General features: G+C 36.6%; 1 protein-coding gene across 2 annotated transcripts in view; it reads left to right on the forward strand.

Annotated features, from left to right (window-relative positions):
- Positions 1-18,936, forward strand: part of FNBP1L (formin binding protein 1 like) — a 57,836-nt gene that overhangs the window by 14,104 nt on the left and 24,796 nt on the right. For both annotated transcript variants that reach the window (XM_082313726.1, XM_082313725.1), the window contains exon 2: positions 16,406-16,521. In XM_082313726.1, the coding sequence (XP_082169852.1) occupies positions 16,406-16,521 (116 nt within the window). The remainder of the gene's footprint in view (positions 1-16,405; positions 16,522-18,936) is intronic.

Below are 18,936 nucleotides of genomic sequence, written 5' to 3' on the forward strand. Positions count from 1 at the left end.
TTTATTGCTATTCAGTATTCTGCTGTAGTTACCGGGAATCCACTTGTTTCCATTTGAGTTCTTTACCTATTAAATCTGTTACACTGCAAAAAAGCTATTACTAGTTTACACATTACAGTTGTAAAAATGAATAGAGTTGTTCCTAGGTTGCACAGATTCAGAAAATCAGAGATGAGTATGCAGATGTCGTGGTAAGTGTATTGTGTAATCTCTCCAGTTTGTTGAAATGGGGAAAACTATTTTGCAGCATGGTGAAAAACATTTTAATTAACATTTTAGCTTATTGTTGAATTTGGAATCCTTGATGTGAGATGTTGCACTACTCATGAGCAACAAAGTTCTGTATCAATCAAAACACTTTATATAGGCTTAGTTAAAAGCATGATTATTAAGATATTAGTATATTGTATCTCAGCATGATTTTAAAATGCAAGTAGAACAAATGAAACTAATGATGGTGACAACCATAGCAGTTTTGAGAGTGTTAAATTATTTTTAAATCGGTCTCTTGTTACTAGTGATTGCCTCTATGAACTGAATGGATGATACATTTGATTGTTGTGCGGATGATCCGGTTTGTGGAATGCTAGAGATTCAAGCATTTATTATGGGTTTGTGCTGCTATGTATTCTTGAGAGGCATAAAAATTTGGAATTGCTTGTATGTAATGAAAAAAAACCCCAACTTTACTTTTACTATCAGCAGTGCGTTTTTAATTGTAACACATTGATATCAAATAAGTATTTCCAGCCTAATGGACTAATGCAAAATGTGTAAGTATTAATGCTGGGCACATCTCACGTGAGTTGGTTCCTGCATATACATAATCTAATTTGAAAACTGAGTTTTTATCAATTACAATAAAACCAAGTCCAACATAACTTTCAGAGCTGAAAATACAATTTGTCACAGTATAGGCTTTCTTTTCGCAATTTATGAAATACCAAGAATTAACCTGTGTTTCATGCCATTATTATCAGGGTCACATTCATTTACATGACTTGGGCTAAAATCTAGTTCTCTGGATGACTCCTTCAGATAGGAAGATCAAATTGCAAGCAGTATTCTTTCTTTTCTCTTTTTCTCTCCCCAGTAAATCTTTCTAGATTACAAGGTTATTTTCAATTCGCGGAGGAGTGAAGTTGCTTCTGAGTAAAGAAATAGAAGAAATATGGCATTCTGAAGTAAAAATTTATATGCTGAGGGTTTAATTGCTAAAGAGATGTTTTGGGATACTGCTGACAGGTTAAGATAAAAATATATTCTTGACTCTTACTTGATTCAGTTTTGCTACCTTTGTTTCAGTTTATTAATTTCTTTTGAAACTGGAGAGTGGAGATACTTAATCTTGGTACGAAATACTATTTAATGTATCTCAATTTGTCAGTTAAATATTTTGTATATGCTTTTTTATGATCTGAAAACAAATTTTGCTCTCACAATAAGCCTTGTGATTTTGTTTTTTAAGTGTGAATTGCCTGTTCTGCTCTTGTAGAAGTATAATAGTTTTGCTTATTCTTATCAAGCATTTTAAAGCATCTGGGAAATAAATCCTTCATGTGACTGTTTTGTGATATCTTATGTGATACAGAAGAACATTCAAAACTTAGTCAAATATATTTTGATAAATGATCTTTTGAACATTTAAAGTACTTCGTATTTTTCTGAGACTCGTGTAAATGTAAAAAACATTTATGACAGTGGTGTTCTCCTTTGCCAGAATGATACGTAGTCTTTGAACTCTTTTCTTGAGATTTTCTTGCTTCCTTTCCAAATCATTCTCTTCAGAAAAAATGTGTGGCTGGGGAGTCTCTTTAATTTCTTTCATTTCCCATTATATGCTAAAGACGCATTGAATTAATGTAGTGATGCAGATAAGAAAACAACTAATTAAATTTTATTTTGTTTGTATTTATTTTCTTTTTAAAAGGTAGGCGTGGTTTTACAATATGTAATGATCTATGAAATAAAAAAAGAGATACTTAGGGAAAAGGCACTTCTCTTGCATTTTTTTTTTTCTACCACAAAATCCTGATATGTTTTTGATTACAAATAGGCAAGCTTTAAGCACTGATTTGAAAATGTTTTTGCTAGGATGTAAAGTGTTAAGGCTCCCCAGATATGAAACACGGATTTTCAGTGGGTTTTTAATCAAGCTGATAATGTTAAAAAGTTGGAACTCCCATATGCAATTAGATGGTTTCAGTTTTATAGTCAGTGTAATAAAAAAAGACATAACTTTTATTCAGTGTAAAAGAAACTGTTTTGTGGTTTTGTCATTATTTCATGTTTTATTCAATATTTGAGGCTGTTTCTCAGAATTTATGTAGCATTTTCTGACAGTTCCTAGAACATTGATTATTTACTGAGATTTATCACTTACTGTTTAATATTTTGCTATTTTAATTCCCTGAGGACTTAGTGAAATGAGTATTTAGTAAAGACATGCGTAGCACTTCATGTTGAAGAACGAAATTACAAATAGTTGGGTTTTTCATACAGGACATAAAGAGTGTGATGTGGCAATGACATAAAATACAGGAGAGGTTCCATGTCTTTAGGCAAGAAAAAGACTGTGTCACTTTCTTCTACTTACAGGTCGATGTGTAGTAAGGAGTGTTAGTTTTATAGGGTTCCTTGGTTACAACTGGGTTTTGAAAGGGAAGTACTATGATTCGTAGCGAGTTACTGTGCTGATCTGCAATTGAATTTTGAACTACATCACCAGTATATTGTTGAGCACTTTTTAACTGTTTTGCTCTTTATTATGTCTGATTTGGTAATACTGTAAAGTCATTAGGAAAGAGACCTACTAATTATTTACTGCAATAGCAGTTTTTCTGTGGCTGTCATCAGTGGAGCGAGCTGCTTTGTGTGGAGTATAGAATTAACATAGTGCTTAAAATGTTGCTGCTAAATTGGTTTCCCAAAGCATTTCTTGATTAGGGCAGAGAGAAGGTTCTCAGTATCTGCCTATTGGGTAAACAGTGAAGTTAGGTCAGTAGGGTAAATTGTGCAAAATAGGCTTAAAGAAGGAATTAAAAGGGAAGTAGTAGATGGACAGGAGATGGAAAAATTAGATTAGAAGATGATTAAAAACTGATCCTGAGAAATTACGAGAGGGGAAAAAATGGCCAAGACCCTTCTGTTTCAGTGACAGGTAAAGTACCTGGATTTGATGCTTGTTTATCTATACCTTTCTGATCTCTACTGTATTTCAGTGTGAACAACCTTGTGTTTTTGTTAGTATAGTCAGGAAGGCAATAACTGCAGAAGGTAGGCTCCTACTGAGGTACCTTTAAATTTCTACGTTGGCTGTTTGATTGGCTCTCAAAAAGAAATCGGCTCTTCAAAAAGAAATGGATGCAGTCTGGTGTCTGTACTGCCAGATGTGACCCTGTTGTTCCATGTTTGCTTCTGTCCTGAACGTGAGTACTATTTGTCTTGCTTCAGAAATATTTGCACTGATTATGCTATAGATTTGCTTGCTTTCAATATTGAACTCCTGCAGTGGTGTGGAATATATTTATGGAGTCCATTGTCTTTGTAATACTGCTGTAATTGCTATGCCGGATTACAGAAACAGTATGAAATTGAGCTGTTTTGAGTTTGGGCTTTGTATATGTTTTGGAAAGAATGAGAAATGTAGCTATGACAGTTTAAAAATGCATGTTTTTTTTTTTTTTTCAGTATGCTGAAGTTCGTACTCAGCTTTTGTATATGCAACTTCAATATCCAAATATGCTGTAATAGGGGCTTTTTACCGTTTTAAAAATGTAACTTTTCTAATGGAAGTGCATATGCTTATGGTTAAATTACATCACCGATAATTTCCCTTGTAATTTAAGGTATTTGGGAAGGAAAAATACCTTGTTAACCTGGAAGGGGAACAGCATGTGTTTGTATTATTTGATCTTGCAAAGAAAGTACATTTCTACTAGAAAAAAATGTTTTATGAATAATTTTTATGTTATTCTTGCAATACAGGTTATGATTCTGAAGTTTATAGTGAGGACTTTATATTTCTAAGCTCATATCTTAAAAACTCTGAGATAAACGGACACACAGCAGAATCCTGTTACATTTTAAGTTATCTGAATCACAAAACCTTGAAAAATTCCATTGTTTTGAAGATGCCAGTAGTAACATCTGGTTTTAGTTTACATTCTTTATTCAGTTACGTTAATGTTACTACAAATTTTACTTTAAAAACAATGAGTTCAGTAGATTCCATTGAAAATAGAGGATGATTTTTGTGGGTTGGTTTGTTTTTCTTGTTGGTTTTTGGTGGTTTTGGGGGGGGTTGGTTTGGTTTGTTTGTTTGTTTGTTTTTCCCCCAGGGTCTTATCTTTATCTGAAATAGTGTCCCAGAGAAGATAGGAAGGCTCTAATTTACTGCCATGTTACTTTCCTGTTAAGTATATGGATCTGGTTTTATAATCAAGTTTGAAAAGTACTTACTGTTGTTTGCAAGATACTCATGAAGGGGAAAAGATGTGGCTTGTGTATTCTTTCTCTTGAGTGCTAAAATATTCACAGGTGATGCTGAAAAGGGAAGTTCACCTTAGAGTAGGACTTTTTACAGAAAAATCCCCTCATCTTTTGATTTGACAAAAACAAACAGTATATGGTGTATCAGTTAACAGACGAGTGTTCTGGTTCCGTAACTGTTTACCTAACCAATCCCCAGTGATCTCTCATCTTCTGAAGTGTTTGACCAGTGTCTGCTCCCATTTGATGGGAAATGAGTGTACTCAGAACAGAGTCTGTAGTGATTAATTTTGTTAATATTTGCAGCCTTTCCTAAACAACAAAAGGCTAATCGTTCAGTTCAATAAAATTGAAGAGCTGATCAGAATACCTGTGTCTGGGTATCTTACTCTGCGTGATTTAGAAGAGCAAATAGTTGTTGACAATCTGTACAGTACAGCTGTATCTTTTGAATACCAGTAGCAGCAAATGTGTATGCCTTCATCTTAAATCTGTCTGATGGGAGCTGATAATAGCATTAGGAAATACTTTCTTATATTCCAGTGGCATTCACTGTATTACAGTGTATGTATGTTAGGAACAGTGAGAGTAGTTGAAACAGCTTATTGGAGCTATGCTAAATAAGGAGATTCTGTCTGGATCTCTGTGTCTGTGTTTGAAGGTAAAAGATTAATGTTTACCAGAAGGTTCAATATGTATTATTTCAGTACCAAGTTCTTGTAGGTTTACTGGGTATTTTAGTTATGCTTATTGTGAGAAGTGATCTAAAAGTTAACACCAGGATATGTTAGTTTTATTCCTGTGCTATAAGTTTTATTTTATGAGTTTACTCCAATTACTGTTTAGAAATAGTGCCACGAAAGATATTTTAAGGAACTGTTGACTTGAGTTTAATATTCTGAATAACATGCACCTTTATTAAATACATAGAAGGCAAGTTACAAGGGATATATCTTACTCTCTGTGTGTTGAAACAGTGAAGTTCTGCTGCTGATACTCAGTGCTTGGATTCTGTATAGATATTTTTATACTATGTTTGTCCTAATTGTCAGAATGATAAACAGTATGATTCAACCCATACCAAACAGGTTTTTTTTCTTTCTACTTATTCCACTGAGATAAGGCTTAAATGTGCATCTTTAAATGTGAAACACAGCAAATTGACCCTTCTGCATGCGATTTGTGCACCCTGTTTGTTAAACACTTTATGGTTTTGAAGTCAGTTAAAAATGCTATCCTCAGAACAGTCTACTTAATAGCTGAGCAGATAAATACAAGGAAGTGATATTTGGATGACAGGGAAGTTGATACTCTCTTCTTTTTTGCCTCACCCAGCTGGCAGAAAGTACTTCCTTGTTTTAAATTTGTATCGCTTGCTATCACAGTCATCTTGGCTTTTTGGTGAGTTCAGAGCTATGACTCTGTTATAGTTCTGAACTGTAGTATAGTCTATAGTACAGACTCTGACTAAGTTACATGCAAACTAATAATTCTTTTACTTACGTCACATTTTAGTTCCGTAAAACTTTCACTAAATAGCGCAGTGTAAGCTGAGTTTCATGGTAGTACAACTGGACGTACTGTAATACAGCTTGCACTGAGTTGTGCATGTAAATGTAAAGGATGGAGATGTAGCTTGATAAGCAGTGACTGTGTTCTGCAAAGCAGTGGATGCTGGCTCGTTGCAACAAAATGAGCAGCAAAGCTGGTGGAACTTGTTTTCTTCTGAATTTGTGATGTAGGGCATATAGGTGTTCTGTAATAATATTCCATTTGCATAACCTTTAGCTTTCCCCTGTTCTTTCCACTGTACTGCTCCCCTTGTCATTATACTTCCAGGGTAATAACCTCTTACTCTCAGGGAACCATTTCGCTTTGTAACATCGATACCACTCCCTTCTTTTCTTGAGTGCAGTGTTCTAAGTTCACTCCTGTAGTGTATGGAGAGGAAAAAAGCAGTGCATACTTTGCTTGTTAGATGCTATGCCAGACTGGGCAGAGCAGGAACTGAACCCTTCTCTGAAGAAGTTGGCAGTAGGTAAGACTTCTTTCCCGTTTCTACAAGTTTTTAGAAAACAGATTCTTTAGAATGCAAAAATAGGTTGTTAAGTCACACATGGAAGAACTGGAGAGTGTCAGGGTTGCTTGCTCATTCAGTTTCCTGTGGATGCATTTTTAATAATATTGTAGAAGTATCTATAATTTGTAGAGAGGCATTTGAAAGTTTTTAAAGTTTTCAGTAGTTTCACCGGTGGATTGCTTAGTCATACAGTAAAATGTTCACCTTGTACACTGAGTGTCAAACCATGTAGTAATCTTTTCTAAGTGAAGAATGAAATGATTCTTCGCACAATTTTCCAAAAATAAAAATCTTGCAGCACTGTTTTCCAAGCCAGATACTTTGTTCTTGCGGATTTTCTGCAGGCTGATGTTAGACATGCAGTGAATGTGCTGTGTTTGTACAGAACTTCTGCTTCATGTGAGGCCTGGCATGGCTATTGCTCATACAGCAAATTCAGCATTCTGCTGCTTCATTGATGTATAGCCCCACTGCTTTATACTGTGTGGTGTTCCAGTGTTGCTGTAAAGATGGGATTTTCTCCAGGTATTTCTTAATGAGCAACGGCATCTCTAAGCATCGTACAAACAGTAATATTTTTTTTACTGTGATGCATCATATCACACTTACTTCATTTATGGTTAAATGTGAAGTCTTCCTGGCTCCTTTTGCAAGTGACGTAGCTAGGACTAAAATCTAGTTATGCTTCTGTCTGTTTATTAACAGCATTCAGCCACTCCCAGAAGACTCAGGAAGTGCCTGCTTTCTGGCTTGCCTATGGTGAAAATAAGATTTCTTGGTGTTTAGGGGAATGGACATAGTTACGTCCTTTGTATATACAAGGCAAGTGTAGTGCTGTCCCTATGTTAAAGAGGAAACTGTTTTAATCCAATAATGCTTGAAAACATATTTATATGATTTGTGATCTGCTGCTGTCTTGGACCGAGCTGTTTGATAATGGTCTGATATGTGTTAAAGTAGGAATTAAGCTTAAAGTGGAACTAGGTGGAGAATTACTGTTTCAGAACTCAACTTTGGTTCAAATGCAAATAAGATTCAAGTATTTTAAAGATCTTTATAAAAGGCATATGCAAAAAAATTTCGTTAATTTTTTTTTAATCAGAAGTTGATTATTTAAACGAATTTCCTCCCAATTAAAAGTTTAATGAGATCAAGGGGCTATTTGAAAGCCAAGTGAGTGGATTCTGATCCAGTTTTCAAAGTGGGATTTCCTGGTACACATTTTATGTATGCTTGTATTCTACAAGCAGGGGTGTATGGTTAGTGATAACTGCTTTGTATGTCTGTGTGTGTGTTTGTATTTTTCTCAAGTGGTGGTGGTAAGGAAGTCCATTCTGTTTGCTTGGGACAGAGTATCTCACCTCCTTACTAACTTGTAGGTAAAGATGTTAAAGTAAAGCTAGTACGTAACCACAACAAACAGCCCTGGTTGTTTGTTGACCAGCACAATGTGAAGAGGCTGTAGCAGAGAGGAAGGATGCCTGTAACCATCTTCTGGCTGCTGCTGACTGTTGATAGAATTTCCTGAGGAGGAGGCGTTGCATTTAGGCAGCTGCGCTCCCCGCGGAATGAGGCGGGCAGTGAGCCTGCCAAGGGAGGACAGAGCGGGCGTCCCCTGAGAGAAACAGAAAGCAGACCCGTAGGTAAAGTTGTGAAGAATTGAGTTTTTCTTTACTTAAGTTTGCATCCTGATACAGTGAGGTAAATACACTGTTCTAGTTCATATGAAGGTGCCTATCCATCAAAGAATTCTGGAGGTGATTCATAAGCTGGAAAAATAGGACTGGTTGTTGAGATGCCCTCTGTGGCAGCATGTTCCATTCCTCTCTTGGCTTAACATTGATGTTCAGTGTCCCAGCTGTGAACAGTTTCAATCAATTTGCTCTGCTGGCAGAAAACTGATGCTGTTAAAATCTAATCGTTAATCCAACTGATAGATTCAGTGGCATGGGTGAACTGGAGTGCACAGCTGTAATCTCTAATGCCAGTCTCTAATGTCTTTTCACCTGATCTGCTCATCTCCAGATGCAGAACTTGATTCTGTTGTGCTTCTGGCTGCTCAGTCCAAAAGCAGTCACAAATGTTTCTACTCCTATTCTCTCTGTGGTGGATTCCTGCCCTTTCCTGGAAAATGAATGTGTCTGCCACACCTGTGAAGTTGCTAGCTGCCAAACAAGACATCCCCTCCTGCCAGACCTGACTTTCCATCAAAAGTTTCCAAAGCAGTTCCTTTGCTGCTGGTCTGAGGACATCTTTAAAGAGAAGTGCTTCTTTTCCTCAATTGTGTCTCTCCATTTTTAGGTCGCTTTAGAAACCTGACTTGCTGTATATGTTATCTTACAGCATGGCTAGATCTCCGTGGTTCTGTACCACTTTTCACTTATAGAATCATAGAATACCAGGTTGGAAGTGACCTCAAGGATCATCTGGTCCAACGTTTCTAGCACAATCTAGATGAGATGGCCCAGCTGAGTCTTAAACGTGTTCAGCGTAGCGGAGTCAACCACTTCCCTGGGGAGATTATTCCAATGATTGACTGTTCTCATGGTGAAAAGTTTACCTCTCGTGTCCAATCAGAATCGTCCTGGGAGTAACTTGTCCCCGTTACCCCTTGTCCTCACCATGGGACTCTTGTAAAATGGGAGTCTCCATCTTCTTTGTAGCTGCCCTTTAAGTACTGGTACATGGTGATGAGATCACCTCTAAGCCTCCTTTTCTCAAGGCTAAAAAAACACAGCGCTCTCAGCCTATCGCCATACGGCAGGCTTCCCAGACCCTTGATCATCTTGGTGGCCCTTCTCTGGACCCCCTCCAGCCTGTCCTCATCTTTTTTGTATAACGGGGACCAGAACTGTGCACAGTATTCCAGGTGTGGCCTGACAAGCACCGAGTAGAGTGGGATGATGACTTCTTTATCTCTGCTGGTGATGCCCTTTTTGATGCAACCCAGCATCCTATTGGCCTTCTTGGCCGCAGCAGCACACTCTTCACTCATGTTGAGCTTCCTGTCCACCAGGACCCCAGGTCCCTTTCCATGGAGCTGCGCTGTAGCCAGGTGGATCCCAGTCTGAGCTGCACTCCTGGATTATGTTTTCCCAGGTGCAAGACCTTACACTTGCCTTTGGTAAACTTCATAAGGTTTTTTGAGTTGTTTACTCCCTTTATCATGCAAACATTTCTCTAATCATAGAAATTGACTTTAAAATCGAAGTTGACAGTGGTATTGCTTTTTAAGAATATATACAAAAGTTTAACAGGCAAATGGATTTTTCATACTGCATTCATGCTATGAATTTACTAATTCTTTACTCCTTAGAGCAAAGTAGTCTTTCATACAGAGTAATTTTTTAATTCCCATTGTTTTCCTTTTACATATTAAGGACTTCAAGTCTGCATTTATTGGAGAGTTTCTCACTTAACTATTTTCAATCTGCGACATACAGTTTACTGTTAACACCAGTGTCTTAATTTTTGCAAGCAAAATAGCTCCATGTCCTGAAAGTCAGCTAACAAATTGTTTTCAGAAGTTCTTTTTAGGAATTATTTTTCCTTTTCTTGTCTCCAAAAGACTCGTAGATTTTCTTCATGCTATCCTGCCTGTACAGTCTATACTGAACTTTTGTTTTAATATGAAATTAAAATGTGAAGTACTGTTTAGTTTATGTACATACACCTGTAATTTTTTTTTTTTTTTTAATCTTAATCTCTGGGTGCCTCTGCTTTATTTCCAGTGTAGCTATGGCTTTTGGTGTTGCTGCTCTGAACCTTCTCACTGATATTAATCTTCTACTCTATAAAATGCTTAGCCTTTTAATTTTTCTCACAGCCACATTTTTTCCACTCTCTTAACTCTAATGCACAGATTGTTTTCAGAGAGGAATGAGGTATAATTCGCAGGTTAGTCTGGAAGCTACAATCCAGAACTCATAGAAAGCAGAAAAGCAAGGCACTTTCTATTTTGTTTTTGGTATAGAAACAGCTCTTTGTTAGTTTTTAGATGTAAAACTAACAGGATGTTTAAAAAAATAAACTGCTGTTTAGCTGGAAGCAGTTCTTGTCTGCCTGTTAGGAAGAAGGACATTGCAGTTGCAAGAAAAATAGGAAGACCAGAAGACCAAATTGGTAATTATAAAAACAAGCAGGCAGGAAGAGAGAGAAGTGATAATTAGTTCAGACAGTAAAATAGAGGCATTATTATCCTAGGATAGAAAAGGAAACAGAAATGCATAAAGACAGAGACAAAAGTAGAAAATAAAACCAATTAGGCACTGAAGAGATTTTTGAAGATCAGAAAAACTGAAATGTATTCTCAGAATAACATACTCTAATTAAAATACAGTTTTATAATCCAATTTGTCCTGAAGACAAATAGGGAAAGGTATACTCTACTATACTGGTAACTTCTCATTAATATATTTATGTCCGATTATGGTTCCCATAATTTTTAATGTAGCACATCAAGTAGTTCTTTGCACAAAAACTGCAAGGTATTTTAAAAATAAATAAATTTACCTGGAGTTATCTTATTCATGTAAAATGTTGAATTGTTTGAACTTAATTCAAGGCCTTGATCTTTATTAAAAAAAAGAAAAAAGTGAGCTGCATAATGTTTCATAGAAACACTTCAGATATTTCAGGAGAAGAGTTTGATAAAATCTTAATATGTGAAGTAGTCGCTTTATAATGTTTTGTAGCTTAAAATATTTAACTTCTTGAATAAAGTTGGGTCTTTTTGTCTTCTGCAGTACTGCTGATGCAGGGAGGACGGACATGCAGAATTTAACCTATCATTTAAATTTATCCATAATTCAGGTTCATTTGAGAAACCCTCATGGGCTTTAATTGTTTAAACAAGAACTGTGATGATCAATGTTGAGGTATATAATCAGCCACATTTTCTCAGTTGGATTACTGTGTACTTGGAGTTGTGTGGTTAAGTAATTTGTTGCTTTTCCTAAAGTGATAATAAAATGCAACATTTCTATCCACAAGTGCACTGGGACTTTTTTGATGCCAAATGTTTGGGTTTTTTTCCTTGAAGAAGGCCCGATTCCTGCTTTTCTGTGCTCTGAACATTTTTTTTTTTTTTTGTGGCATCTTGTTAGGGCATAGTATGTATTTCCTTATACTGGACTGCATAAGTGTTAAGAATTTAGAGAGCAAAATATGGGATTGAGCTTTTAATCTCCCACTCACTGAATCGGAAGTTTAGACTGGCCAAGCTATGCAGCCTGGAGAACAAAGAATTAGGAAGAAAACTAATCTTGTGCCAGTGCTTCAAAACTGCAAATAAGATTACTTGGGTAACTGCAGACTAAAACTGTGGTCAGATAAAAGTCTGGAAATAATGATGTGCAACTGAGTCAAAAGAGAATAAAATGATGGTGGCATAATTAATGCAATGTGTCATGATTTTGAATAAAATCTTTTATTAAATAATATATTTAAAGATACTGCATATTTAATTAATTATGGTAAATAGTTGAGACAGATTGCTTAAACTTGTAAGTTGATGTAGTTCTGTGTTTAATATGATGAAAGCTGGGAGCGTGAACCCTTTAAAAATCTCAGTCTGGTTAATGCCTTTTATTTGAAACACCCATATAAAGCAGTGTCTGGACTAGCTACCGATAGCTTTGGGAAGACTAAAGGTTTGGTAGTTATGCTGTAGCATCCCCTCCATGCTCATCCCTCTGAAGAGATCCTCCATGTTTTTATTGGTTCTTGAGGCTTGTTTGGGGAAAAAAAAACAGGCATCTGTAAGAGGGGGAGAGCAAATCTTGAGTTTAACCCAGGAAAGGCTGTTTTGTCTGTGGTGCAGATTTGATTCACCATGGCTCCTTGCTTTGATGTTTCAGCTGCTATTATTGTAAAGCTTCCTGGTATCTGCAAAAACCTGATAAGTATTTGTAACGTTGATCTGTGGTTCCAGTAAATGAGCTGGAAGTAGAATTTAGGGAGGTAATATTTCTTTGGGAATAGTCTATATTGACCTACTACAAAGTGTCAGATTTGTTTGTTTATATTGTAGAGAGTTTGGACTACATTCCAGCATTTGAGTGGGCAGTTTCTACTTAGGGCTACCATCCATTAGCTGACATTAATCAGTTTAATAATAGTCAGCTGCAGTTTTAATAAAGTTTTTTACAAAAGTTGCCTGCTCAGCTGTTAAGGGGTGTGGGGAGTTACTAGACAAACAGCAATATATATTCGCCTTGGAATATTGTTGAGAACATGCTTTGCTCTCAAGGTAGTAGATAGCCAGATATTGTAGGATGTGCTCTTTTCTTTAATTGCCTTTTGCTGATCTCTAGTTAATGCAGCTTTCACATTTTTTACAAAGGAGCCAGACTAATTATTACACTGATGTATTTATTTTGAAATTCCAGGCTTAAATTTTATTGCAACTACTTGGTCCATTTTCTCCTCTGTATGGTATTGCCGATTTTTGCACTTTTTTTCCATTCAAGATATCGCTTGGCTTGTGTCTCAGTGCATTAATTTGATTTCCTTTGTAGCCATATGGAAGATTTTCTGCTGGTGTTCCTGGATGAAAAGGAAACTTTTTTTGCGTAATCGAGGCTCAGAGCTCAAACGTGGATGCTTCTGGAGAGATGTTGAAAGGACCATGAGTAACTTTGTGACTCGCCTCTAGATGCCTTTCTGAAAAGGCCATTCTTTTCTGCTCATTTATTGATGTTTCCTTTATCTTTTGCTCACTTATCTCATGCTCAATATCATTATTGAGCAGTGTAAGGTGATTTTTGTGACTGTGGACTTTCATTCACTGGTTTATTGTTTATAGAGAATTTTAAAAATTGTGAAGCTGATGTGTTTGCTTAATACATTTTCTTTATCTGTTAATTGAGAGCTCTTTTCTCCAGTACATACATGACTTATACAGAACTTAAGAGACATTGTCAGTATGTCCAATTTAATCCAAGGAATCAGTGCTTATGTGGGAGCTCATTATAGTGTTTTTATTTTGAATACAAATCTACAAATAATCTGTAGATTTTTTTTTTGTTTTGTTTTTGTTTTTGGTAGGCATCCGACTTTGGTCATTTATAAGCCAGTTTTCAAAAAATGCTTTGGTACTTCTTGCAAGTATTATTTTTTTACCCTTCATACTCTATGCTTCATTTTAAGATGGTGCATAATATAATTGCTGACCAAAAAATGGCAGTGAACAAACTGACGTTGTGAAGCTGTCTTACCCTTCAAAAGAGTGGGAACTTACTACTACTGTTTTTTTTTTTTTAATTCCAGTAAATGTGGACTAATGGCTCACTAAATTAGGATTTCCATTCCTTATCTAGGAGATCATTAATGCATCCATGAGTAGTTTTGTAGATGTCAATAATGGTGGAGGAGCTGGACTAATGTAAAGGTCTGCAGAGTGGGGAAGAGAGCTAATGGGTTTGAATTTTTTTCTTACACAGGATTTACTCCATTCCGGTTGTTCTGTGTATGTTCTATGCATGTTCCTCATACAGGGAGGGAACAAATTCTTTCTTCCCTTGAGGGGTATGGGATAATCCTACAAAGCTGTCTTTGCACAGAGCATACTGTTTCTAGAATCAGATGAAGAGGAATTGAGGAAAGGAAGAGTTTTTGGCACTCGGTCAGTGATGAAATACTTCTAGTAAAGCGTGAGGGGAGAATAGCATGTCAAATGTACTCACTTTTTTCTGTTCCAGTTTCATATTAGTAGCAGAGAATTAGTGTTGACCAGTAGAGTCCTTTTTTTGTTTGAACAAAATATTTGGAAAGGCATCCTCTCTGGTTACATGTTCGGAAACATAAGTAATGTGGTGTTCCATAATGCTAATGAGCCTTAGCAGCAAATGAGAGCTTTGTGGACTGAAGAGCCTAAGTAGGACAGCACAGGCTTTGTTCTGCTGCACACTGAAGGAAGCCAGTTCTTCTTAATGGTACTGGATGTTGGCTCCATGCCAAAAGCACCTTTTGGAAACCTCTTGGATGCCAGGTTAATGTTGTCAGAGTAATTACAAAAATGAGTGGAATATAAAAAAGAAGGGATTCTTGAGAGTGATGATGTATTTTTACGCATATATGTAACCGTGGATTGACACTACAGTGTGGTAACTGTCTCCCTCTTCCCACACACAAACAATGCGTATGCAGCTTTTCTAAAAACAATAGCAGGAATGTTACTCTATTTGACAAAAGAACTTGATGTGGAAATGTCCAGTTGGTGTAAAGTGGACGCATCAGAACAATATAAGATGCAGGCCATGGTTTCCCAAATACATTAAAATCTTGTCTTTAGTTGCTTTCCTGTCCTGTCTCTTGGCTGTTTATATGGGTCTCTGGTGAAACAGATCAGGGAAAGTGGTTGTGTTTTTGATGGAGAGAGTGATGCAGAGGCAGGAGGACATGGCTGGTAGTGGAACAGGATGGGTGGTTTTGCTTGGCAGTACTTGCATGCCATTGGATTGAAGTGTTCAAGGCTCTAACGGCCATGGTTGTTAGTCCATGTTGCAGGATACTAAGAGCTACAAGGCAAGATTTGAAAGCAACCTTAATCCTGTTATGTTCTTTTTTTATTGTTCTTCTTGGTTCTATATAGTTGTGCTGTCTTGGTATCTCTTTTAGTGAATACGTTTTCTTTGAGTCTTAAGTCCTGCAGCATTTTGTGGCATTTTTTTGTGCCATAAGAAATGCTTTCTTCAGCTTTTTTTTCCTTTTTCTACTTTTTATCTTTTAAATTCACCATGAAGTGTATTTGGATTCAGCATATATAGGACACAAACTTTGATGTTGCAGTTGCTTGTCTTTTTGGATTACTAAGTAACTGTTAAGAAAAATTTACTGTAAATGCTGTCATAAGCTGAAAATCCTCGAGATTTTCACTGTGGCAGATTTTTTAGCATAAAATACAAATGTGCTCGACTAAAAATATTTGCTAGGCTGTATTTTGTATCTTTATTCATTCCTGCCTAATTCCTAACCCCCATATTTCCACTTGTTTTTTGAATTTTCAACTTGTCCTAATTAGTGTATCCTCCACCCATTGATCAGTACAGAATACAGTGAAAGATTGGTTTTGAAGATGATTTAATGTATTAAAAAATCTCCCAACTTTTTTTGGAAGCGTGGTTTATTTTTGACTGTTCCTCCTCTTTGTTTTGTGCCTTTGCTTTGCTATAATTTTCTTAAGGGCTAAGGACAGGTTTGCTTTCTTTGAAATCTCTTGCTAGAGCTGATCATGAACTGTGTATATAAATTTGCTTTAATAAATGTTTTCTGTATGCCGACTACACCCAACTTGGTCAAGCAGCTGTGATTTATATTCTTTCTCTTTCAGTGGGTAATTGTAAGAGTTGAAGTAATTTTTGTTTTTTAATCCAATGAAATGACAACTTCTTGTGTTTTAAAATTGCCAGACACATCTCTCTTGTTGAGATACTTGTACCTAATACTGATCTTTGGTTATGTCTTTGTTATCTTAGTGGCAAAGATCCACTTCTGAATTAAGGGATTTTTAGGGGGGATAAAAGACATACTTGCATTGTGAAAGTGATCAAAGACTGCATACAACTTAAAATGCAAGTATTTAGAGCTGTTTTTACAGAAAGAGGTAGATCTGTACCTGCACATACAGCTTACTGTTCTGGTATATGGCTGGTATATATATATATATATTTATAATATACACACACACACAACTGATATATAGCTTGAATAACTTCCATCCAAGTAGCAAGCATTCCCTCACAGCACAACTCATAAATAAATTATATGTCGTTTCTGGTGCTGCTGTGATTCTTAATTAATTCTGGGTATTTTTGTTTCCTTTTGTTTTTAAAGGATCAGTTTGATAACTTGGACAAGCATACACAGTGGGGCATTGACTTCTTGGAGAAATATGCAAAATTTGTAAAAGAAAGGATAGAAATTGAGCAAAACTATGCAAAACAACTGAGGTAAGGTTTTTTTCTTTTTAAAAGAATCTTAACAGTTACTTGAAATCACTGTGTCAGATGATGGGCAAATATGTAATGTTGTGATTAATGACCATTTTTCATTTACAGAGTTAATTACATCACTAGTCTTTTTCATGACAGACAAGTTTTTCTTTACCAGTCCAAAACACGAAAATATCTTTGGGTGTGTGCTTGCTTGCTTGCTTGTTTTTGCCTTCTTCCCTCCCTCTCTTCCCACCCACCCTTCAAATCTTTGAACTGAAAAGGTTTAAGACTTAACATTTGAGATTTGAAACAAAACAAAACTGTAGTAGTATTTTTCCACTGACTATCAGCACGTTTGTTGCAAAGTGTGTTATCCATATCTACGTTTTTGTGTGTGTGTGCGTGTGTTCAACCAGCTTCAAGCCTCTGCTACTAATTAATTTCTCATGTTGAATTGGCAAGAGCTACACTACATTGCGTTGAGAAATCTGATTGAAATCATTGAGTAGAACTTGAGAAAGCAGTAGAACTTCTTGTCCTTTAAAGCACACCCTTTCCGTAGCTGGTCTTGTCCCTTTGGGTGAGACTGTAACCCAGCCACCCTTTGTGGTGGTTATATCTGCCCCAGCCTCTCCAGTTTACTTTCTATTGGTGCCAAGTGAAGTATCTTTTAGGTCCAATGGGAATTTCCCCTCAGGTATCGTACGAAGATCGTGCAAGAAGAGTAGCAGCAATGAGATGGCGGAGAAGCATGTTCTTCAGAATAAAGTAGGATTGATTTTTACCAAAAGGTGCACACAGTGTTTGAAGAACAGGATTTAAAATGAGACACTCCTGTGAACTTGGCCTTCACTGTAATCTTTGCTGTCTTGAATTCCTTTGGGGATTCAGGTGAAGCTGCTGCCTAGCCCTTGTCAGACTGAAACTGATAGCAGCTTCTCTCCTGTGGTGTCTTCCATTGACTCATCATTGGCAAACTAGATTGTCACCAGATAGAGAATTGTTGAATCCTTCCTCGGAAATGCAGTAATGAGGTTCACAGCTGAGGGTATGGATGTTCTCCGTCTAGGCTGCTCATTTTCTTTTTGATTTCTTTGTCAGTTTCTTTTGATCCAGTTGTGTGTATTCACCTAACATAATACTCCATTACTTTACTGAAGGAATTTTTTTCTTAAAAGGAAGGAAATAAATACCACTTTTCCAAAGCTGGCATAGAAGAACTTCAGGAGGTAAAGGAAAGCTTGAAGCATGCACAGCACCAGTTCACAGCCCATTTTTGATTTGTTTTCAGTTGTCTGTTTAAAAATGGAAATGTGTTTTATTTGCACAGATCTATCCAGATCTTTTCATTAAATAGTATGAACAAATGTCGTTTTGCTTAATTATATTTAAAGGTTCATTCCACAGCTAGCAAGATGAGACACCATGTTACTACTTCAGGACTTGACTAAAAATAGGAAATCTTCTCTGTTCAGCTTTTTACTCTTTTGCGTAAAACTACTGATTTGTCTCAAAGTGTCTTTCAAAACTGAAAGAGTTATGTCGAGTACCCCTTCTGTCAGATGACTGGACTGACTGTCCATGTGCAGTAAGTATGACAGTTTTGGGAAGCACAGGTCTTGCTGCACACATGTGATACAGTGCATGCATGCACTTCCCGCCTGCTGCCAACAAGGGTCTGGACGGCACACACACGAGAGGGAGACTGATTTTCTGCCAGTAGACCAGTTCGTGAAGCTACTCTTCGATATTCTTGCCTGTGTATTCGTTGGGGGAGAACTGATTGTTAGTAGGGAACTGTCCTGTGATAACAATTTGATTTCAGCCACCATGTAAAACAGTCGTGAGGCCCCAGGGGAGATTGAGATTAAGCAAAACCTTCACCTCCAGAAGAGTTAGCCATCCTACAGCTTGCTCCTGAGAAGGTTCTGGTGAATTTTAATGATGGCAACATATGGCCTTTGAGATACATATTAGTATCTCTGACAGAAATTTCTAGTTTATCATCATTTTTTTCCTTTTGAAATGAAATCAATCTGAAAAATAGTGTTGAGAATCTCTTCATAAAGAACTTTATAACTGAGATTTATTATGCCCTTGTTTAGTAGATGTATAAACAGTAGGGTGAGTGGTCACCTCCTGGTATTTCTACGGCTCTCTCAGTACTTGAATGGGAGACCAAGAAAAAACAAGTTTAATGAGGGAAGATAATGTTAGTGGTCTATGGTGGTATTTTTTTTTCTGTCTTGGTTTCAGTGTGGGCCATGAACATTCTGTGGAGATTCTTGATGGATCTTATAGACTTAAACTCAAGGATGAGAACTTGAGTGACTTTTTCATAACAGTTTTCACAAATTAGAGTCTGTGTCCTGGCAGAAATTCATGCTCGCTTTGTGTATACCCTTGCATTTTGATAAATTTTTTTTTTTG

This window comes from Platalea leucorodia (assembly GCF_965183815.1).
Source record: "Platalea leucorodia genome assembly, chromosome: 5".
Lineage (NCBI taxonomy): Eukaryota > Metazoa > Chordata > Aves > Pelecaniformes > Threskiornithidae > Platalea > Platalea leucorodia.